A 25,553-nucleotide genomic window follows, 5' to 3' on the forward strand; every position below is an offset into this window, starting at 1 on the left:
CTAGTGCCATTATCTTGACATAATGATATGCGCTTGGCATTACAGTTCTTAAAACCTGCAAACTTACACTAAAAACTAATTTATTGTTCTTAATGGAAAGGCAACAAGGCAACCGCTTGTTACTCTCGGGGTCTACTAGCCGCTCAGGCAAATCATATGGTCTAAAAATGCATTTTTCCATCGATAACATGACATCATCGCGCCAAGTGCGTGCTCTTTCAGTCAATTAGTGCGCAAGGAATATATATATATATATATATATATATATATATATATATATATATATATACATATATATATATATATATATATATATATATATATATATATATATATATATATATATATATATATATATATATATACAGCCCGGCCCCTGGCCAATTTTTTATGCATGAACTATTTCTGTTCAAAATTGTTTGAAATGTTAAATGTTTAAATATTAACTGTCAGTTTACTGTACTGTGCCAACTGTACTACAATAAGAGTACATCTTTTCTATTGTTTAATTGAATATAAAACTGCAAAGTCCATTTGGCTGTCATCTGTTTTAATTACGAGACACAATTGTGTCAAAGTCAGGTTTTTTTATTTCATGCTTGAAATAATAAATTATTATTTTGAAAAAGCAGTTTTATACTTCCGAATGTTGATGACACAGCTTTGCAACAGTTGATATTCTAGTTTCAAGCATGTTTTACTCAATATAGGTCATAAACTGTGCAACTGTGCAATCAGCGATTACACACCAACTGGACAATATTTATCATATTTATTTACATATTAATCCAAAACAAAATGCCAGCACAGCATAGGAGGTAGGAAATGCTGACTCCCACCCCTCAGCACACTGGGAACCAGCATTACTCCTCTCTAGTCAGTTCACTAGTCACTTTATACTTTTTACTGTCTCGTTTTTTTACATTGCCTCTCAGAGTGGTCCTAGGCCATATTGCATATTGTGTATATTGTGTTGTTTTTGTATATTGTGTGGTTTCTTCTTTTTTTTTTAAATGCAAAGCACCTTAGGGAAGCAACCTAAATTTCGTTGGACCTGTACCTGTACATGCACAATGACAATAAAGATCATTCATTCATTCATAAAATCTTAGCAACAAGCTGTAATATCTTACTGAGATCATTTAGGACCAAAACACTTAAAACAAGTAAAAGACTAACATAAAATCTGCTTAGTGAGAATAATTATCTTGTCAGACAGAAAATAAGCAAATATCACCCTTATTTGAGATATTCGATCTTACTTAGATTTCAGTTTTTGCATTGCAGGAACTAAGTACAGTGCACACAGTGTACTTATTAAGTAGTAAAAACAGTCCAACTCTTAACTGCTTCAAAGTACTGTACGGTAACGTGGACCCCGACTTAAACAAGTTGAAAAACTTATTGGGGTGTTACCATTTAGTGGTCAATTGTACAGAATATGTACTGTACTGTGCAATCTACTAATAGAAGTTTAAATCAATCTGTATCTGTCTACATTCCTAATATGAAATATGTGTCAAGTCAGCAGATTTTGCAATGTTTTATCAAACAACCTTTAATGAAAAGCACAAAACGTTTTTTAAAGTCAATGTAAAATATTTGAATGGCAGTTTGTAAAATATAAATGCAAATTCATGTCACAAATGAATAAAACAAAATAGGATTTGACAAAACAAAAAAAAAAAAAACTCTAAATATATATTTTCAGGAAGTCCTCTCATGCCATTATTACAACAAAATCATTTTGTAAATACAACTGAAAACATAACTGTTGTAAAATAACAAAGTGATCACATGTTTGTCACAAATCTTCCACCACAGCAGACTTTTATTCTGCACTTGATTGTTTCAATAGTTTCTAACAAAAGGCTGGTGAAATTGCTTTACAGACAACGTTTGTGGCATTTCAGTCAAAATATTAGCAAGTAGAAAAGTAGTGTACAGTATTTGTGGTTTCTATATGAAATGTATGGCAGCATTCATAAGTTCTTATTATATCTACCTTCTATAGGAATACTGCATAATAAACATAAACGGCTGTTTATTACCTAAGGCTGTAATGGTGTTCAAAGTGCTGTACGGGGGGGCATTTTTGGCCAGCTGCTTATTTCTTATTCATTCCTTGGCATTCTAAAAACAAAAACATGATTAATGATACATTATTAAATATTACTAATTTTGTCACCTAAAAAACAAAGCTAACCTATGTTTTTGTTCAGAAAGCTTAGCATGAATTAACCTACATTGGATTGATTTTAGTATGCTTAATGTACAAAATGTGTGGACACCTGTCTTGAGGTGTGATAATGAATAAACTATTATGACTTTTGGTCTAGATGTTATGTATTTAGATTTGTTATGGTATAGAACGTAGGACTAAATGATGTAAAACCATGCATGAATTCATAAAATCCAGCTTGTACAAGAATAGAGAATCTTACCTTCAAAATGTTGAAATGCATGAACCCTTAACTGTATTTACAACTACCGTGTATAAAAAATAAATTATTTGTGTATTTGCTGTCAAGCAGAGGCTGAATTGGGTGACATTTGAATATAGGCCTCACACATACAAAATATATAATGCAAGTTAGTGACATTAGGCAGTGATTACCCACATGTTCTGCATCGTAGGTGTGGAACATGCACACAGTACCTTGTTCGACGAGGAGTTGTTTTGAGACAAATTTTGCAACAATTATGACAATTTCAATGCGACGTGTGCATTTTATGTTTCAGATTGTCTCATGTCATAGTTGGAATTTACAGTTTGTGGCTGTCATAATGGGTAATCCATCCGAATGTCAATCGTATCAAGAACAAGGGCAGCGTGATAGTATCTATACTCGCTATAGTTCTCTTCTATGGTTATTTTCTCTAATATCTGAGTTAATATTGTTACACGGATATATTTATATGATGTAATATTGTTTACAAACTAAGTTCTTGGACATAGGAGAAGTTTAGGGGCAAAAAGAGATTGAAATGGGAACAAATTGCTGGGTTACACGTGGCATCACATTGCAAGCCTTAGCTTGTGTGTGTGTGTGTGTGTGTGTGTGTGGTGGGGGGAGGGGGTGCAGACAAGCGTGTTCGTAACCTTCAAGTGAAAGCTGAGCAAAAATGCTTCCAATAGAAATTGTTCAAAGTTATTTTGCTGTTGAAACAACCCAAAACAAAAGAGAAACCACCTAGTTTGAAATGACATTGGGAAAATATTTGAATTCTGTAATTAGCTATTTTTTCTGGATGTCTGGCCTGTATCTTCGGCGCTAAACAGTCATAATATATATGTGCACAGCCGGTGGTAAATAGCTGGTAACCATATTGACATGTTTGCACCCCCCCCCACCCCAACTCGGTCACATGGTTTCAACCCAGCAACACCTGTTTGGTTTTTGCTTTTGTTTACTTATTTTGCTCAAACAACTGTAAGTACCGTATTTTTCGGACTATAAGTTGCTGTTTTTTTTATAGTTTGGCCGGGCGTGCGACTTATACCCAGGAGCGACTTGTGTGAAATAATTAACACATTACCGTAAAATATCAAATAATATTATTTAGCTCATTCACGTAAGACACTAGAGCAGTGGTTCTTAACCTTGTTGGAGATACCGAACACCACCAGTTTCATATGCGCATTCACCGAACCCTTCTTTAGTGAAAAATTTAAAAAAAAAAATTTTTCAAATTCAAGACAAAGTTATGTTTCTTTACTGGTGCACAAAATGAACCGTGCATCAACATCACCTTGTTCAAAGAACAAAACCAACACAGTGCATGAACTCACAGCAAATTACACAAATGCAAATCAGTCTGACTTCTGCTGTTGCCGTATCCATAAAGTTTTTATTTACACGATGAGTCGGGTGTGTCTTGAGGCTCCGTCAAACCCCTGAGGCCGACTCACCGAACCCCTAGGGTTCGATCGAACCCAGGTTAAGAACCACTGGACTAGACGTATAAGATTTCATGGGATTTAGCGATTAGGAGTGACAGATTGTTTGGTAAACGTATAGCATGTTCTATATGTTATTGTTATTTGAATGACTCTTACCATAATATGTTACTTAACATACCAGGCACGTTCTCAGTTGGTTATTTATGCCTCATATAACGTACACTTATTCAGCCTGTTGTTCACTATTCTTTATTTATTTAAAATTGCCTTTCAAATGTCTATTCTTGGTGTTGGCTTTTATCAAATACATTTCCCCCAAAAATGCGACTTATACTCCAGTGCGACTTATATGTGTTTTTTTCCTTCTTTATTATGCATTTTCGGCCGGTGCGACTTATAGTCCGAAAAATACGGTAGTATAATTATTTTGTTGATATTGTTACATGATCTTATATTGTTAAGTTTTTCACAAATACATCCTACAATAAACATTTGTGTTTGCTGAAACCCTTTGCCCTGTTCTGATTATAATCATGATGAACAAATTAAAGGCAAAATCATTCGATGATCTTGCCAAATGTCAAGTGAAAAGGATACCGCAATGGGATTGATACCAAACTTGGCAGTATCGCACCCTCCTACCAAACATGCAAACAGAAGCTGCTGCTGCTGCTTGCTGTTGTCATGCTGCTGTTGCCTCCTACAGGCCAGCTTGGAACATGACAGCCAAATGACGTCTTGTGATTGGACACGCCACAGTCACCGTCACTATCCTGTTATTTACCTTTTTCCAAACTGACTCAGTCTGTCAGCGTACCTATTGTGATGACGTCACCACCGTACCGCCATGTCCCCTACCCCCAAGTACATATTTGTTGTACACCGTGATGACATCGCTATCTCCAAGTACCTTATTATTTGATATCGGCAACACAGCAAACTATTTCTGCTGCTGTTCAAAGCTCGTCCTTTAGACCAAATTAAAACTATTTTGATTTGCTTTGGGGGGAAAAGTGCAAATGAAACCATTAGTGGAATATCGATGCACCTATCTCTCCATCGCCCTATCCCACTGTCTCACACAAACGCTTTTTTGGACAAGCTGCAGAGGCGTTGGTGTCCATAGTAACCATAGTAACAGTGCTTAGAGGAGGACGCAAGGGCAGCCACTGCTCTTCTTTTTCCCAGCGTGATGCGTCGGAGGGGGAGGACACTCCATTTCCTGAAACTTTCTAGAGAGACGTAAGAGAAAAAGCAAACAAAACAATCATTCATCATTCCTCAGTTGTCCTCCTGTAACAAGGCAGTGCCCCTTAAAACACATTGAATTCATTTTAATCAATTAATTTTACACCATCCAACAAGCCCACACTAGTAAATATATAAATCCCACAGTAAGATATTATATAAACCAGGGGTTTTTAACATTTTTGACCTTGGGGCCCAACTGTTTCACTACTGAGGGGCCCGGGGCCCACTTAAATATTAACACTGAATTAGTCTCAATTTCAATCATATTCAATAATTATATCTAACCTACTTAAAGTTCACAACCTTGTCAAATGATGTGAAAGCATGTTGTGTAAATCACTAAGATTATTATCAAGGCTTAGATCAGGCTGATTACAAAAATAAATGTTAATCAAATGTACTACAAAAGAAAGGACTCGTAAAAAAGATAAAATATTAATTTACATACAATACGCAGTGCTAAAACAAATACCTTCTGATTCAATTAATAATTTAAAAATATATATATTTATGTGTCTTAACCAAACTGTCAAAATTTAAATGCAAATGAAAATACAGCTTCACCACTTTAGTCCTATTTTTTTTAGTTTAGGAAACTTCTCTATGACATTAGCGCCATTTAAAGGCCTACTGAAATGAGATTTTCTTATTTAAACGGGGATAGCAGATCCATTCTATGTGTCATACTTGATCATTTCGCGATATTGCCATATTTTTGCTGAAAGGATTTAGTAGAGAACATCGACGATAAAGTTCGCAACTTTTGGTCGCCTATAAAAAAAAAGCCTTGCCTGTACCGGAAGTAGCGTGACGTCACAGGTTGTGGAGCGCCTCACATCTGCACATTGTTTACAATCATGGCCACAAGCAGCGAGAGCGATTCAGACCGAGAAAGCGACGATTTCCCCATTAATTTGAGCGAGGATGAAAGATTCGTGGATGAGGAAAGTGAGAGTGAAGAATTAGAGGGCAGTGGAAGCGATTCAGATAGGGAAGATGCTGTGAGATGCTGGTGGGACCTGATATTCAGCTGGGAATGACTAAAACAGTAAATAAACACAAGACATATATATACTCTATTAGCCACAACACAACCAGGCTTATATTTAATATGCCACAAATTAATCCCGCATAACAAACACCTCCCCCCTCCCGTCCATATAACCCACCAATACAAATCAAACACCCGCACAACACACTCAATCCCACAACCCAAAGTACCGTTCACCTCCGCAAAGTTCATACAGCACATATATTTCCCCAAAGTTACGTACGTGACATGCACATAGCGGCACGCACGTACAGGCAAGCGATCAAATGTTTGGAAGCCGCAGCTGCGTACTCACGGTACCGCGTATCCAACTCAAAGTCCTCCTGGTAAGAGTCTCTGTTGTCCCATCGCCACAAGCATGCGTATCCAACTCAAAGTCCTCCTGGTAAGAGTCTCTGTTGTCCCAGTTCTCTACAGGCCAATGGTAAAGCTTGACTGTCATCGTTCGGGAATGTAAACAATGAAACACCGGCTACGACGTAGCCGCTACGTGTTTGTGTTGCTGCAGCCGGCCACTAATACACCGCTTCCCACCTACAGCTTTCTTCTTTGCTATCTCCATTGTTCATTAAACAAATTGCAAAAGATTCACCAACACAGATGTCCAGAATACTGTGGAATTTTGCGATGAAAACAGACGACTTAATAGCTGGCCACAATGGTGTCCCAAAATGTCCGCTACAATCCGTGACGTCACGCGCAGGCGTCATCATACCGAGACGTTTTCAGCAGGATATTTCGCGGGTAATTTAAAATTGCACTTTACTAATCTAACCCGGCCGTACTGATTTTTACACAATTATTATGCTCTGACCTAAAATATTGGTTAGAATTGTCCAAAAATGTATTGCACAAATAAATGTGAGGATTTTTGAAACATTTTATAGAATTTTATTTGACACAAAAAGCACACACTCTGTGGTGGTAAAATAAGTGTAAAAGGTAGACAAATAGAACTAAAACTGAAATGTATTGGTTTTTTATACTGCTATTGTTATGTAAAGGTATTGTTATTACTGTTAATATTTTACTTGTTGTGGTTTGTTCTTTACTAATTTATATCCGTTTTTTAAACTCTTATTTAAAGTTGAGTTTTGGTGGTACAATAAATACTCATGTTTTCAAATTAATGAAAAAATGTGTATTTAATTGTGAGAACAATAGCACTCATTTTTGCCATAATCGTCCATCCCTAAAATGTTTTGAACGGTTTCAGTCAAAGTATTTTTTACCAATCAAACGGTTGGTCAAATTTGAAAATCACAAATGTGCTGAGGCCTGACGTGGTTATTTTTATGATACAAGTGCAGTTTACTCGAGGGAAACTTTCGTTTTGAAAGTTTGGAGATGTTGAGAATTTGCACTAAAACACGTGTTCAAATAAATCGACAGTGTAAAGAAAATCTCATTTGCTCCAGATTGAAAATTATATTTGAGAAAATACACAGAAATACAAGGTGTTAGAAATCAGACTTTATAGGTTCTTACATAATTTTCAATATAATAGGTTGTTTAATGATCTAAAGTGGACTGGTCTGGCTGAAACTCCGGTGCTAAAAATGGTTCCCACTCTGGCAGTAGGGTCTGTAAAAGAGTGTTTGTGTCCATTTTGTGTTGAGCGGTTTAAAAAATATTATAATATTGCTTAATAAACAAACATTTGCACAAAGCAAACATTTTGTCCACTCCCATGTCGATAGTATTTGAAAATGTTAAAATGACTTGTCTAAGGTACACTTATTTAAGATAAAAATGGTAACAAAGGAGGAGCCTTACATACATATACATAAATAAAAGATGGATCAATAATCGATTTATAATGTAATTGTAGACTATGAATCATAGTGTGAGCTGCCCAAAGATTCCGTCCACTAACGCTCACATAAGCACTTATCAACATAAGGAAAATTGAAAGCGAAACTAGTCATTGCACGCACAATTATGTGTCATTATGGCCAGATACATAAGGAGGATGAGTGATAAAAAATTGTTCAACCTAAGGTAGTTTTTCGACAGTTTGCCTCCATTTGTGCATATTTTTCTTCATATTTTCTGTTTTCATATGATAGTTTCAATTAATTTTTCTAATCAGATTAATCACATTTTGGAATTTGGAATAATCATGATTAATCACAGGTGATCACTCACTTGCATAATCAAAATTTGCTTAAGAAAAGTACACAAATGCAATTTTATTGTCAGAATGTCATCCGGGAACGTTTTTTTAACATTTTACTTGAATGCAGGTCATTTATTTGCACAAAACTTGGTAACAGTTTTATCTAAAGTTCTTTCAGGCTGTATTTTGGAGTCAAATTTGCCAGCAAGCACACCAGTCAAAGTCTCCTCACTCATTTTTGAACTGATGTATGTATTGATCTCATCACTGACCGTATAGTGGTTAAGATAAAATAATAAATTGCACGATTAATCTAAGTGTGTACATGATTAACGACGGCGTGGCGAAGTTGGTAGAGTGGCCGTGTCAGCAATCGGAGGGTTGCTGGTTACTGGGGTTCAATCCCCACCTTCTACCATCCTAGTCACGTCCGTTGTGTCCTTGGGCAAGACACTTCACCCTTGCTCCTGATGGCTGCTGGTTAGCGCCTTGCATGGCAGCTCCCGCCATCAGTGTGTGAATTTGTGTGTGAATGGGTGAATGTGGAAATACTGTCAAGCGCTTTGAGTACCTTGAAGCTAGAAAAGTGCTATACAAGTATAACCCATTTATCATTTATTATCATTTATTAATGTAATATTTTTTTTGTGATTAATTATTCAAGTTAACTTGTTAATTTTGACAGCCCTAATTTTTATCTAACATGGCTGCTGTGGTCTAGACCAGTGGTCCCCAACCTTTTTGTAGCTGGGGACCGGTCAACGCTTGAAAATTTGTCCCACGGACTGGGTTTTTTTTTTTTTTTTTTTTTTCATAAAGAAATACAATCATGTGTGCCTTCGCACTGTATCCCTGCAGACTGTATTGATCTACAGTATATTGACATACACATACACAATATGTATATATCGAGTTTTTATGTTGATTTAATTTTAAAAAAAAATATATATATATATTATTTTTTTTATTTCTTGCGCGGCCCGGTACGCCGCGGCCCGGTGGTTGGGGACCACTGGTCTAGACTACAATCACAATAAAGCTTTTGTACATGCACAAATATTTTTTCCGGTGGGTAACAATCTAAAAAAAGAATGCATTTTGTTAGTTGCGGTGGTCCAATCCAAGCTGATGCTGTTGTGCTTTTATTTTGAAGTACACTTTGCATTGAACGGGAAGTAAATTTGTGCACGTTTTAATACTGTCTAAATACACATTATTTACGTTGCTGTTGTCTTACTCAGCTCAGCAACAATCAGGACATTAACAATACTACAACAAATATTGACATAAACAGTCAGATTTTTCACAAAAATGACCCCTTTGAGTCAAAAGTGGTCAACCATGTATGTTGACATAAGCGGGCACTTTTTAGTAATAAGAACAAAGATGACCAGGACAGTTGGTCAACATAGACAGGTTGTTGCATACGAAGGACCGATTTAAACTGGTTCCATTATACTTAAATAAAGTATTATTGTCCTCAGGTATTGCCAATTTCAGAGGTTCACCCTCTATTTGTATAGTAAAATAAATATCCATCCATCCATCCATCCATCCATTTTCTACTGTTTGACCCTTTTGGGGTCGCGGGAGGTGCTGGAGCCTATCTCAGCTGCATTCGGGCGGAAGGCGGGGTACACCCTGGACAAGTCGCCACCTCATCACAGGGCCAACACAGCTAGACAGACAACATTCACACTCACATTCACACACTAATTCAAACACTAGTAAAATAAATAATAATTTAAAAAAATACCTGATAATTCGCACCAGCTCCAAAAAGGTTTCATCCACATTGTAGCGGTTCTTAGCCGAGGCCTCCATATAGTGGATCTTATTCTCTCTGGCAAATGCCTGAGCATCCTCCCTGGAGATCTAAGCAAAAACATGAATAAGTCAAACAGTCTTTAAGTTTTGTAGTTCACAATTTTACCTAAATGTTCTGGGGACAATACACGTCCCAAGTACACAAAAATTCCAGATCTCAATGTCACAAGATTTCCACTGCTTTGTCTTTTTTGTGATGCAACCCCAAAAGGGTACCAGTGATGGCACAGGGAAAATGTGTGATGATGACTATAGAAATTGGAGGGGCTTTTTTCAGGCCTGCTCTCAATGCAATATGACTACAGCGACCACAAATTAGTAGGGGTGTAACGGTACACAAAAATTTCGGTTCAGTACATACCTCAGTTAAGAGGTTACGGTTCGGTTCATTTTCGGTACAGTAAGAAAACAACAAAATATAAATTTTTGGGTTATTTATTTACCAAATTTGCAAAATCTTCCACCAAAAATATTTTTCTTAGTGGAGTATTTGATGTGAAGTCATCGGAACCTTGGATAGGTCAATAATTCATAATAACATTGATTTTGATTCAATATTATGTTTTGAGCAATGACAGTTTGAAAGAAAAAAAAAAACAGCTTTGTTTTATTAGTCAACATTGCAACTTTTTCTAAATTACATTTAACTTTTAAGCTTTTTTTTTTCACTTTTGTTATGTTTTTGTTTATTTTAATAGTATTTTTAGAATGTGCCGTAGGCCTTTAAAACATTAGCTGTGGGCCGCAAAATGGCCTCCGGGGCACACTTTTGACACCCCTGCTATAGATAATAAAAAATTAAATCTGATAAATCTATGGATAAAAAGCAGAGCCTGGCGACGCATGCGCGTTTATCATAACTCTCTCGCTCCCTCTGTCTCTGCCCCTCCCTCACCAATGCTGCTGCGCGCACAATTTGTTTTGTTTTTAACCCCTTCTTAACCCTGAACGTACATTGAAAATACACGCAACCCTAACTCAAAATGCCGGACATTTGAGGCATTTAAGAAACTCCGCCCGGACAGCTACGCAAAAGAGGACATGTCCGGTGAAAAGAGGACGTATGGTCAGTCTATCGTAGCCCGTTTTGCTAGCATGCCGTGTGTTGTGCCTCGGTGTGCATTGTTTACACAACGTGCGGTACGCTACTTAATATGTCCGTGTGGAAACTCGTTTGGTACACCTCCGAACCGAACCCCACGTACCGAAACGGTTCAATACAAATACAGGTACTGTTACACCCCTACAAATTAGCATACATTTGTTTTAAACAGTCCAGGATTTTTGCTAGCACCTTTAACCACATTTTCCAAAAAACATTCATGGGTGGTTCTTTTTTTGGTAAAAAAAACACACAACAACTCTCCTCTACAAAAGGGTTGTGGAAGGCATTTTCAGTTCTTTTACAATCTTTCATTAAAAAAAAAAAAACACGTGTGCTGTAGTTTTACAGATTGGCAAAATGTTGTGCCATTTATATTGCAGTTTTAACTGCCTCATTCATACTTGTGGAAGTGTGCCCATCAGGGTGTTAGTTACCACTCGCTGCTGCTCCAGGTCTGCCTTGTTTCCAACGAGCAGCATGGGGAAGTCGTCTCGATCCTTCACTCTTAGGATCTGAGTGTGGAACTTCTGGACCTCGTGGTAGCTGTGAAGATGAAAATAAATCATAGTGCAGTTACAGTACCACCACACATTTAAGGAGCTGTGAACAAAAATCACCACCAATTCTATTAGTCCCACTAACACACTCTCTTCCACTTCCCATTTGTTGTTTCTCCCCCAAAAGATAAGTATTGGCTTTTAACTTTGTAACTATTAATATTTTATTCTAATTTTAAAAAGCTTTCTCCCCTTATTAAAATCTGCTTTTGCAAAAACATGCAGGCGATAAAAAAACACGTTAACATTTACAGACCAAATATTTACAGAAACGAACCTCAAATTCAAAGGGAAGAGTGGATCGTGAGATCGACTGGCGGATCGGTGCGGCGTTTTCAGTAATGCGGACGCTGTATCGATCCGTTGTGGTGAACGAGGAGCTGAGCCGGAAGGCAAAGCTCTCAATTTACCGTTCCCATCCTCACCTATGGTCATGAGCTTTGGGTTATGACCGAAAGGACAAGATCACGGGTACAAGCGGCCGAAATAAGTTTCTTCCGCCGGGTAGCTGGTCTCTCCCTCAGAGATAGGGTGAGAAGCTCTGTCATCCGGGAGGAGCTCAAAGTAAAGCCGCTGCTCCTCCACCTCGAGGGGAGTCAGATGAGGTGGTTCGGGCATCTGCTCAGGATGCCACCCGAACGCCTCTCTAGGCACGTCCGACCGGCAGGAGGCCAAGGGGAAGACCCAGGACCCGTTGGGAAGACTATGTCTCCCGGCTGGCCTGGGAACGCCTCGGGATCCAACCGGGAGGAGCTGGACGAAGTGGCTGGGGAGAGGGAAGTCTGGGCTTCTCTGCCTAGGCTGCTGCCCCTGCGACCCGACCTCGGATAAGCGGAAGAAAATGGATGGATGGATGGATGGACCTCAAATTTTATGACGACAAAAATGGTCGTCAACGCTTTTTAGAAATAATGAGTTGGTTGGATGAGTTGGTTGACGGTAGTCAACACTAAAGAAGTCGACTTGAACGGGTTTCACAGGTGGTACTCTGCACTGAGCATTTTTATACCTACAAAAGGAAGACAATGCTGCCCCTAGTGGCCATATAGATACCCGTCTAAAACTCTGCATTGTCTCCCAAACAAGCACAACATTCGAACGCATGGTGTGTAAATTATCCCTTAGCTAAAGAGACAGTAGTGTCCTTTATCCTAAATGTTCCACACAGCAAATAGCCACTTACCCACAATCCCCCAGAATATGTCGACAACATTTTACATTCCAAAATGGATGTTTCTCTGATGAGTCACATCAGGGCTTGGCTACCAATCAAAAAAGCTGCCTGGTACAATAAAATCCTGACAGTCTTTTTTAATTAGTAACAATATAATTCCTTGATGAATACTGACTGAATGGTGAGCAACATAATCACAGCTCATGTGCTGACGCTGCTTTAGCTCCTCAGAAGTAACATGTTTGCATTTTACACAAAATGTTTGCATATTAAAAAAAAAAACTGTGTGCACAGGTAAACAGGGCTGCAACTAACAACTATTTTGATAGTACACTAGTCATCAACCGTAGCTGGGTTGCATATTACGTCATATCCGTTTTTCTTCTTCGCGGCTTAATTCACACGATGGTCGAGCAGCTTGATTATAGCATTAAAACAAGTGACAGTGAGTGTAGAGTTTGAGTAGAAAATGCTGTATTGCTGTTCTGTTCTTGGTAAGGGTGTAACAGTACACAAAAATTTCGGTTCGGTACGTACCTCGGTTTAGAGGTCACGGTTCGGTTCATTTTCGGTACAGTAAGAAAACCACAAAATATAAATTTTCTGGTTATTTATTTACCAAAATTTGTAAACAATGGCTTTATCCTTTTAACATTGCTTTAAAATAGCTGTGTGTGTGATGGATGTGAGCCACCACTAGGCTGATCAGTGCAACAGCAGGCAGTCATGAATGCTAAGCATAACAATAGCATACATACACACACAGGGTCCATTGCCAGGGTTAATGCTGTCAACATATATAAAATAAAAACTAAATTGTCAGGGTGTGTAGGTGATGAACCCCAAGATGCAGAGATGGCTGCAGGCATTGAGCAGGAAAACATGATTTAATTTAACTCTATAACAAGAAACAAACAAAAGGGTACAAACAAAAGGCGCGCACAAGGCGGAGAACAAAATTGGCTATGAACAGAAACTAGCACAAAGGCTAAACTATGGACAAGAAACAAAAACACTAACTGTGACACGAATAAACAAAACCATGTGGCAAGAAACGAGCAGGATGAACTATGACATGAGCAGAGTGAACAGAAGTCGACAGAGCTACAACGACAAGTATAAATGACATCGACAAGTATAAATGAAACTGACCTCGACAATCATTAGCGACATTGACAGGTAGACACTACAATAATCCAGCGCTGACTGGAGGTCAAAGCAGGTCTAAATAGCAGCTGGCTGATTGACACCAGGTGTGGCCAGGTGCCAATCAGCCACAGCTGAGGGGATAGCACTCAGAGAGACAAACAGGAAACTGAACCAAAATAAGAGTGCTGACAGGAAATAAAACAAACACAGAGAAAAAACTAAAACTTGACCAAACTGTCAGGGACAAGCCTGACATAAATAAGATGAGGCTCAGAATTGGTTTCTTAACAAAACCTTTCTAGAGGCATGTGCATGTACGAGCCAGTCTGCCGCACAACAAGAGGACAGCAAAAAAGTAGGAGCTTATTGAAAACAGCGTGGACCACAATGGTGGACTCGCGCAAAGCACTTCGGGTAAATTGATACCATATATGGATAATCCACTGACGTCACACTAGGGAAAAACGTCAAAAAATGGGCAAATTCCAAACGGCTCGTTTGGAGGAAGTATGAGGGAAGGCAAGAATGTTTTATAAATCTCTCTACAATGCCTTCACGGTTTGATTTAACATTTTGGGGACTTATGCAAATCCTAAATACACAAAAACAGGTACCAATATGTAAGACAAGTTGGTTTTGCGTAATAGGACGCCTTTAATTTTTAGCAATCTTTTTTTCTTTTGCATTCCTGTTTATATTGATTCTGACATAACCATAAGTCTGTGATGGCAAACACACACAAGCAATAATAAGGACGTTTACAATACCACGTCAACATAAATGGACTGATTTTTTATTTTTTTAAATCACCCCTTTGGATCTCAAATTTTATATCAGCCATGCATTTTTAATTTTAGTTTGAATAATACTTTTTCGCATTAAGAAGAACACGATAGACCAGGACGTTATAAGTTGGTTCGACTGTAAAATATTGTGCAGTTTAAAAAGTGCGTTAGTGCCCCGCAGCCCAATAAAGAACCAAAGGTGGTCATTAAAATCCTGAGGTACCTGCATCAGGAGCTACTTCGCTTGGTAGCAAAGCAATGCCAAATCACCCGCAAGGTGTTTCTCAAGACATGTTTAATTGCTTCACTTCAGTGTTTACTGCCTCCATTTTGCCTCTCTCTTCCGTTCATGATGGCGTTTGTGCTTATGTGACGATCAGACAGCTGGAAAAGTGTGACTTCAGCGAAACCATGATCAACTATTAAAATAGTCCAATAGTCGGCGAGTCATTGCAGCCTTACAGTACAGTACATGTTGCCAGTAAGTGGTCAAGGTGTATGAGCCCAAGTAGTTTCTCGTTTGTACATCGTTAAAATGTAAACACTTACCTCCCTCGGTCGTTGAGTGCAAACACCAGCAAGAATCCCTCCCCTGAGCGCATGTACTGCTCTCTCATTGCGCCAAACTCCTCCTGTCCTGCTGTATCCAAGACTGACAAAAAGACAAAACCGCACATTATACTACAAACACTTGGCAATAATGAAAATCTCAAACAAACAGAAGAAGTCTGGAGCTATAGAGAAGCGCAGACATTATGACTAAAGGGCTAAATTTGTTTTCATTTGCACTCAAAATGTCTTGACAGTTTATTCAAAAAACATATATTATATCATATATTATTTATTAATAATTTATTTGCAATTAAAATTGGAGTCAGTTTTTACGAGTCCCTTCTTTTGCAGTATATTTGAATAGTATTTATTTGTATAATCAGCCTGACCTAAGCCTTGATAAAATTATCTTTGTGATTATCATATACTTTCATGTCATTTCACAAGGTCTAATATGTTAAACTGTAAGTCGGTTAGATATAACTATTAAATATAATTAAATTCAAGAGTAAGATTTAGGGTGTCAAAAAATATTTTTGAATGAATCGTGATTGATTATTTAATTGATTAAAAAAAATTAAATTATTTTTTTAAAATCTGTCCTGTCCAGCCACTTTGGTAAATGTTTGGAAATAATTTTATCAAACAAAACCAGTTGCCTTTTAGGTAATATTTATCAGAGCTGTTTATCTATTTTATTGAGGAATGTACTTCATCATAGAACTGGCACCCAACGTTATTTAATAAGTATTGATTTTGAATCGAGAATGGTTTTGAATCGAGAATTGATTCTGAATTGAATCGTTACCCCCAAGAAATCGAATTGAATCGCGTGGTGCCCAAAGATTCACAGCCCTAGTAGGATTACTAACTCAGTGTTAATATTTCAGTTGGCTCCGGTCCCCTCTGTCATGGAAAAGTTAGGCCTCAAGGTCCAAAATGTTAAGATTTGGTCAAAATGTTGCATATATTTTCTTTTACAGATCATCTTCAAGCCGCTTTCTGACTGGCAGTCTGATTTACGTGTCAAAGTCCTCCTTAAGGCCAAGCCCACTTCGACTGTGTCTTCTACCCATCAGCCATGGTTTATTTTTTAGCGGTTCTGTATTGAGTCTACAGACAGATTTAGGTTAGAATGACATGTAATTAGAAATGCCAACAGTGGACGATTTTTTGCATGCATGTGCATGTACGAGCCACTCTGATTGTATGCAGCATTCGAGGAACAAACTAGAGTTAGAAAAGTAGAGCTGATGAATTACTGCATTTGTGTATCATAGTTCAGTCCCACCCTTCACACCGGGACCACTGGAGTATTCTATCCAAATATTACAACATCCGTGCAGTCATTTCCCCTGCGCCCTGCCTACAAACTCAAGTGCAGTAACTTGCACGCTTAGTGCAAGTCCTAACAAGGGATAATCCAATCATATTGCGACACACCCTTCTCTTTCAAACAAAGCTTTTTTAGCAAGTTGCTGGCACTTGGACAAACAATGATGTTATGAGTGACTGAGTCTTACTGTCCAGACGGGTGTCCTTTCCATCGACATTGCAGATCTTAGTGTAGGAGTCTTCAATGGTGGGGTCGTAGTCTGACACAAAATAGGACTGGAGACACAATCATACATAATTAGCATTTAACAATATTGAGGTACTGATGCATGTACAGTTAGTATAACACAAAACAACCACTATTCATATTCACGCAGCCTCTCCGATTAATCAATCTGACTTTTTTTGAACTGTTGAAGGAAACTAGTGCACTAGAACTAAGTATCAATTGGCACACTTTCATACTTACATATGTCATTTAAGTGCATAAATGCGTTCACACTGAGATGCATGTCAAAATGCAATGCACTGTCAGTATTCGGATGACCAAAATAGTGAGTGCAGTGTTGGAAACTAGGGGTGTTAAAAAAATTAATCGCGATTCTTATTTGTAACGATTCTTAATTGATTCAAAATTCTTTATTATTTGTTATAACTGTCCTTTCCAGCAACTCAGGCAAATCATATTGTTGATGTAGATGCCCATACCTGCTGTTAGGGATGATGTTTGATAAGAAATGATCGAGTTCGATCCCATTATCAAATCCTCTTATCGAACCGATTCCTTATCGATTCTCTTATCGAATCCAGATAGGTTGTTGTATATGGAAAAAAACACAATATTTGGTTTAACAAAAGCTCATTTTTTTTTATAAGAAAAAAATTAAATTAAATAAATAAATATTGACTGTTACCCCCTAAAAAGATAAAATAAATAAATATTGACTGTTGTTACCCAAAGTATATTAAGTGGAATTTTTCAGAAAAACAAATGTATACAGTAACACAAAAACAACCTGTCTCTGTGATCACTATAAGTGTATAAATAATAATATAGTGTTAAATAAAATCAGTCCCTTGAGCCCAAAACTGAAAATAATACAGGTCTCCAAAAAGTGCACTTCTGCTGCTATTGGAACATACTAACTACACACCCTATGACACTAAGAACACCACAGTCATCAATCAACAATTCTTCTTCCCGAAAATTATATCGATGGTGGAAATACACCACTGGCAGCCATTTTAAGTCCTCAAAACATCCATTGAAACTGTGCACAAAAATCGTTTTTCAATAAACATCTTAGTATCAAATTTAAACACTTTCCACCTTAATATTGAGTTACATAAACAAGCTAAACAGTTTACTTACAGACTTATCTTTTTCAAGGCTTGTAAGTGCTAACACAACTTGTCTACTTCTCAATTGTCTCATGAACTGAACTGACGTCGCCAACCTGGAAGTGCCCAAATTAATGATGCGTAGTATTTTCATATCGCCACAAGGTGTCAGTAAGAGTCTACAATCAAATGGGCATAACATTGCAGGAAATGCCCTGTGGGACGGCATTCGTTCCCAGGGATTCGAATAAAGAACAAACTCTTTTTCTTTACTATAGTGGCCTCGATAACGGGAACCGGTTCTCAAAAAGGGATTTGAGTCCATGGAATCTGTTATTTTCGTATCGAACAACCGGGAGAACCGGTTTCGAACATCATCCCTACCTGCTGTCCAGATTTACTTTAGAGAAGAGAAGTGTGGGATACTTCTCTTGTTGCCTTATTTGCATTTGACTTTATTGTTTGGATAGAATTTTATTAAACAAAACCAGTTTTCTTTTAAGTAACATAGACATTTATCAAAGCTGTTTATCTATTTTATGGAGGAATGTAGTTAATCGTAGAACGGACACCTCATGTTATGATCAAGTATTGATTTTAAATCTAATCGTGTGGTGCATAAAGAGTCACAGCCCAACTGGACACCGACTGCTACGCTCAATGGTCACAATCTTGGCTACGTAGCAGAAGAGGAGGGATTAACTTGAAATAATGTCAGCTGAGGAGCAACTTGCAGCGTGGTAAGTCGTGAACAGAAACTGGTAAATATTGCAATAGTCATTTCGTGTTAGTGCGCATCAACATTAAACAGTTTGGAACAGTACTAGAGTCAACATTCGCATTTCCTCTGAAACTGGGTACACATTAGCAATGTCTCATTTTGCACACTTCCCTACTTACATCAAAGGGCCTGACTTGCAAAATGTTTGTGGACACTAATACCTGTGCAAACCTGATACCACACGCCAAGCTGATTTACTTAACATGTGCAAAGTGGATTGCGTCTGTCAAAGTGAGCAGAATAAGGCGTGCAATCCATTTAGCGTCTCTGTCTTCATTATTATGCAAAATATATGCTGATCATCAACACGCCCACAATATTGGGAGGAGGAGATGCAAATATAATAATGTAGCACACGCAATGTGATTTATCAACACTCATCACCGTTTTGCGAGCACAATTTAGCGGGTTTTTTTAAGCACGTGTCAGAAGGACGTGCAAACTGAGTTGCACACACAGCTGCAGGATCAGTGCACGACAGATAGACGAGAATCCATGCCCATCCTACATGTGTGTGTCAACATTTTGGGGCGGTGGAATTTAAAAAATATTAGACACATCGTCTATTCAGCAAGATCCTTTTGTAATCTTATAGCTGCGAGAGGACTTAAGGGGATGATTAACACAAATTCAATAGATGCGTTTTGGTTAGAGATGTCCGATAATGGCTTTTTTGCAGATATCCGATATTTCGATATTGTCCAACTCGTAATTACCGATACCGATATATACAGTCGTGGAATTAACACATTATTATGCCTAATTTTGTTGTGATGCCCCCCGCTGGATGCATTAAACAAAGTAACAAGGTTTTCCAAAATAAATCAACTCAAGTTATGGAAAAAAATGCCAACATGGCACTGCCATATTTATTATTGAAGTCACAAATTGCATTATTTTTTTTAACATGCCTCAAAACAGCAGCTTGGAATTTGGGACATGCTCTCCCTGAGAGAGCATGAGGAGGTTGAGGTGGGCGGGGTTGGGGGGGCGGGGTTGAGGTGGGAGAGGGGGGCATAGGGGGTAGCGGCGGGTGTATATTGTAGCGGCCCGGAAGAGTTAGTGCTGCAAGGGGTTCTGGGTATTTGTTCTGTTGTGCTTATGTTGTGTTACGGTGCGGATGTTCTCCCGAAATGTGTTTGTCATTCTTGTTTGGTGTGGGTTCACAGTGTGGCGCATATTTGTATTTGTAACCCACAGTGTGACCTGTATGGCTGTTGACCAAGTATGCTTTGCATTCAATTGTGTGTGTGAAAAGCCGTAGATATTAAGTGATTGGGCCGGCACGCAAGGGCAGTGCCCTTAAGGTTTATTGGCGCTCTGTACTTCTCCCTACATCCGTGTACACAGCGGCGTTTTAAAAAGTCATACATTTTACTTTTTGAAACAGATACCGATAATTTCCGATATTACATTTTAAAGCATTTATCGGCCGATAATATTATCGGACATCTCTAGTTTTGGTGTCTTTTAGTATTTTCAATGACGGTCCTTTTTTTCCACATATAACATATATTATTTAAATATTTCTTATATGAAAAAAAAACTTTTTGAAATAGGCATTTTTGAGTTTTGAAGCGGAGTAAGTGCAGCCTTTCACCAATGAGCGCACCTTCAGCGGTAAAAAAAAAAGAAAAGTGGTTCAACACAACATATTTACAGTATTTAACGGGCCAGATCTGGCCCCCAAGCCTTGAGTTTGACACCTGCGCTACAGAAAATGAATGGATGGATGTACTATTCAGTGCATCACTTTTTCTGGATTTTGTTATTCCAAAATGTAATGAATTCAATTTGGTCCTCAAAATTTTACAGACAATACCCCTTAATGACAATGTAAAAATTGTGGGGGTTTTTTCATTACAAATGTATTAAACAAATACAATAATCTTATGTACTTTTAGTATTTACAGACTTTGCTCAATACTTGGTTGATGCACCTTCAAATCTTTTTGAATATGATGCCACAAGCTATCTTGGGGTAGTTTCTGCCGGTATTCGAGGCAGCACCTCTCATCCAGGATGTCTCTGTACATTGCTGCATTCATCTTAGTCTAGTCAGGGAGGTGACCAAGAACCCAATGGTCTCTGTTAGAGCTACAACATTCATCTGTGGACGGGAGAACCTACAGAAGGACAACCATCTCTGCAGTAATCCACCAATCAGGCCTGTATGGTAAAGTGACCAGACGGCAAAAAGTTTGCCAAAATGCACCTGAAAAATTCTCTGACTGATATTATATGATATTATCGGCCAATAAATGCTTTAAAATGTAATATCGGAAATTATCGGTATCAGGTTCTTTTTTTATTATCGGTATCTGTATTTTAATTTTTTATTAAATCAACATAAAAAACACAAGATACACTTACAATTAGTGCACCAACCCAAAAAATCTCCCTCCCCCATTTACACTCATTCACACAAAAGGGTTGTTTCTTTCTGTTATTAATATTCTGGTTCCTACATTATATATCAATATATATCAATACAATCTGCAAGGGATACAGTCCGTAAGCACACATGATTGTGCGTGCTGCTGGTCCACTAATAGTACTAACCTTTAACAGTTAATTTTACTCATTTTCATTAATTACTAGTTTCTATGTAACTGTTTTGTTATATTGTTTTACTTTCTTTTTTATTCAAGAAAATGTTTTTAATTTATTGATCTTATTTTATTATTTTTTTTAAAAAGGACCTTATCTTCACCATACCTGGTTGTCCAAATTAGGCATAATAATGTGTTAATTTCACGACTGTATATATCGGTATCGGTTGATATCGGTATCTGTAATTAAGAGTTGGACAATATCGGTTATCGGCAAAAAGCCATTATCGGACATCCCTAATATTGAATGATCTCAAATATACCTACAAATGAGGCATAATGATGCAATATGTACATACAGCGAGCCTAAATAGCATGTTAGCATTGATCAGCTTGCAGTTATGCACTGACCAAATATGCCCGATTAGCACTCCTACAAGTCAATACCATCAACAAAGCACACCTTTGTGCATTCACACACAGTATAAAACGTTTGGTGGACAAAATGAGACAAAGAAGGAGTGGAGGATTTTACATGTAAACCAGACCTGGGCGAATTAAGGCCCGGGGGCCACATGCGGCCCGTTGAGCTTTTCTATCTGGCCCGCTGGACATTCCCAAACAATTTTTTTAGATCTTTAAGATGGAAATTGTAGCTGCCATTATGATGTGCAGTGATGTTTTCTAATGACCGTAAGTCTTCAACTATACTAAGTCTTTCAATGCTTGGAATCTGCATGATATACTAGTTACTATGGTCATCTAATTAGTTACTAGAGTCATCTAATTAGTTACTTTGGTCACTATGAGATATCACAGATTGTAGATGGGGTTTTTTTTTTTACCCTTCGTGTTCATATTTCACTATGTTTGTTGCATTTTGGTTGTGTTTCGCTTGATTGTAAAATATGTTGTCAGTATTCAGTGTTTTATCCTTCATAGTTAATATTGTAAATCCCACATTCTTTATTTTCATGTACATTTCTGGGTGTCTCATTCAGTAAAAAAATGTCAAATTCAATTCCGTTTTTTAAGACGGTCTGTCATAACGTTTTTAGCTTTCAATCATTATTGTGAGGTTTTGTATTAGTGTTCCTAAAAATAGATATACCGGCCCCCAGACACACTTTTTTATCTAAATCTGGGCCCCGGGTAAAAAAAATTGCCCAGGCCTGATGTAAAGAAACTGTTGCGTCCCAGTTCACACTATGGTGAGTTCAAGAACTGTCGAAAATACAAACCCCGTTTCCATATGAGTTGGGAAATTGTGTTAGATGAAAATATAAATGGAATACAATGATTTGCAAATCCTTTTCAACCCATATTCAATTGAATGCACTACAAAGACAACATATTTGATGTTCAAACTCATAAACTTTTTTTTTTTTTCAAATAATCATTAACTTAGAATTTCATGGCTGCAACACGTGCCAAAGTAGTTGGGAAAGGGCATGTTCACCACTGTGTTACATGGCCTTTCCTTTTAACAACACTCGGTAAACGTTTGGGAACTGAGGAGACACATTTTTGAAGCTTCTCAGGTGGCATCCATGGTAGCGTTGCTTGGATGGCAACATATGTTGCTCCAAAAGCTGTATGTACCTTTCAGCATTAATGGCGCCTTCACAGATGTGTAAGTTACCCATGTCTTGGGCACTAATACACCCCCATACCATCACACATGCTGGCTTTTCAACTTTGCGCCTATAACAATCCGGATGGTTCTTTTCCTCTTTGGTCCGGAGGACACGACGTCCACAGTTTCCAAAAACAATTTGATATGTGGACTCGTCAGTCCACAGAACACTTTTCCACTTTGTATCAGTCCATCTTAGTTGAGCTCAGGCCCAGCAAAGCCGACAGCGTTTCTGGGTGTTGTTGATAAACGGTTTTCGCCTGGCATAGGAGAGTTTTAACTTGCACTTACAGATGTAGCAACCAACTGTAGTTACTGACAGTGGGTTTCTGAAGTGTTCCTGAGCCCATGTGGTGATATCCTTTACACACTGATGTCGCTTGTTGATGATGTACAGCCTGAGGGATCGAAGGTCACGGGCTTAGCTGCTTACGTGCAGTGATTTCTCCAGATTCTCTGAACCCTTTGATGATATTACGGACCGTAGATGGTGAAATCCCTAAATTCCTTGCATTAGCTGGTTGAGAAAGGTTTTTCTTAAACTGTTCAACAATTTGCTCACGCATTTGTTGACCAAGTGGTGACCCTCGCCCCATCCTTGTTTGTGAATGACTGAGCATTTCATGCATACTTGCCAACCCTCCCGTTTTTAGCGGGAGAATCCCGGTATTCAGCGCCTCTCCCGACAACCTCCCGGCAGAGATTTTCTCCCGACAAACTCCCGGTATTCAGCCGGAGCTGGAGGCCACGCCCCCTCCAGCTCAATGCGGACCTGAGTGGCGACAGCCGTTCTCACGTCCGCTTTCCCACAAATAAACAGCTTGCCTGCCCAATGACGTCATAACATCTACGGCTTTTAGAGAGTAAAGTGCACAACAAGGAGAGAGAGTTCTTGGTTTCTTATGTGGGTTTAGTGTTAGGCAGTTTCATTAACGTCCTCCCAGCGCGGTACCAACACACAACAACAGCAGTCACGTTTTGTCTACCGTAAAGCAGTTTGTCTGCAGTAAACAGCAATGTTGTGACACTCTTAAACAGGACAATACTGCCATCTATTAGATAGCCTGCAGAACACTGAAATTCAAGTATTTTATTTATATGTATAATAAAATTTAAAATTTAAAAAAAATATATATATATATATAGCTAGAATTCACTTAAAGTCAAGTATTTCATACATATATATATATATATATATATATATATATATATATATATATATATATATATATATATATATATATATATTATATATATATATATATATATATATATATATATATATATATATATATATATGAAATACTTGATTTGGTGAATTCTAGCTGTAAATATACTCTCTTCTTAACCACGCCCCCCCACCACGCCGCCCTCCCCCACCTCCCGATATCGGAGGTCTCAAGGTTGGCAAGTATGATTTCATGGAATCTACTTTTATACCCAATCATGGCACCCACCTGTTCCCAATTTGCCTGTTCACCTGTGGGATGTTCCAAATAAGTGTTTGATGAGCATTCCTCAACTTTATCAGTATTTATTGCCACCTTTCCCAACTTCTTTGTCACGTGTTGCTGGCATCAAATTCTAAAGTTAATGATTATTTGCACAAAAAAAAAAGTTTATCAGTTTGAACATCAAATATGTTGTCTTTGTAGCATATGGGTGAGGGACGACATCCGGGCAACTGAGCTACATACGGGTTCTTCGAGCCATAGCAACCAGACTGGCGTTGAAAACAAACCGTTGCCATTACTCTTTAACCTGTCGACCTACGCTGGTTAAACCCGTCATTCTGCCTCCAAAATGCCGAAAAACGGTGTTGTTTTTGGTTGTGCTAACCACAACTGGAAACAGGGAAAACAAAGGTTGTATTTTGTTTTGCCAAAGCGTGATAAAAGCCCACAGAGACGAGACAAATGGCTCGCCGCTTTACACTGGGAAAACGAGGACGGTTCTCACTGGAGTCCCCCAAAGTCCCGGGTCGTGTGTTCGGATCACTTTGTTTCTGGTAAATATAAGGAACAAAAATCCACCTTCTTAACCACAACTTGGCTATACGTCCGTGCTAATGTTGTACTTGTTGAATTTGTACCTTATAACGTTCGACAGCTGAAGTTGTTGTTGTACAAAAATAACATGCGGTATATACTATATAGTCAGTCTACCCCAGGGCAGCTGTGGCTACGAAAGTAGCTTACCACCACCAGGTGTGAATGAATGATGGGTTTTTAACATGTAAAGCGACTTTGGGTACTTAGAAAAGCGCTATATAAATCCCAGGTGTTATTATTATTATTAGTCTATAGCCTAGCTAGCTATTTTCGAAAACTGGACAACGAGAGGATACCAAAGGCAGCGTTAAGATGGACACCACCGGGAAAACGTAAGCCAGGGCGGCCAAAGAACACCTGGCGAAGAACAGTTGAAGGGGAGC

At 38.2% G+C, this 25,553-nt stretch overlaps 1 protein-coding gene across 1 annotated transcript in view; it reads right to left on the bottom strand.

The window, feature by feature from the left end:
* Positions 1–3,685: 3,685 nt before the first annotated feature.
* The window catches only part of rras (RAS related), a 23,453-nt gene continuing 1,585 nt past the window's right edge, over positions 3,686–25,553 (bottom strand). The window contains exons 2-6 of the mRNA XM_062036271.1: positions 16,998–17,085; positions 15,472–15,574; positions 11,692–11,800; positions 10,082–10,200; positions 3,686–5,136 (exon numbers count right to left, since the gene is read on the bottom strand). Coding sequence (XP_061892255.1) covers positions 5,049–5,136; positions 10,082–10,200; positions 11,692–11,800; positions 15,472–15,574; positions 16,998–17,085 — 507 coding nt within the window. The 3' untranslated portion in view covers positions 3,686–5,048. The remainder of the gene's footprint in view (positions 5,137–10,081; positions 10,201–11,691; positions 11,801–15,471; positions 15,575–16,997; positions 17,086–25,553) is intronic.

This window comes from Entelurus aequoreus, linkage group LG25, assembly GCF_033978785.1.
Source record: "Entelurus aequoreus isolate RoL-2023_Sb linkage group LG25, RoL_Eaeq_v1.1, whole genome shotgun sequence".
In the NCBI taxonomy this organism is placed as follows: Eukaryota; Metazoa; Chordata; class Actinopteri; order Syngnathiformes; family Syngnathidae; genus Entelurus; species Entelurus aequoreus.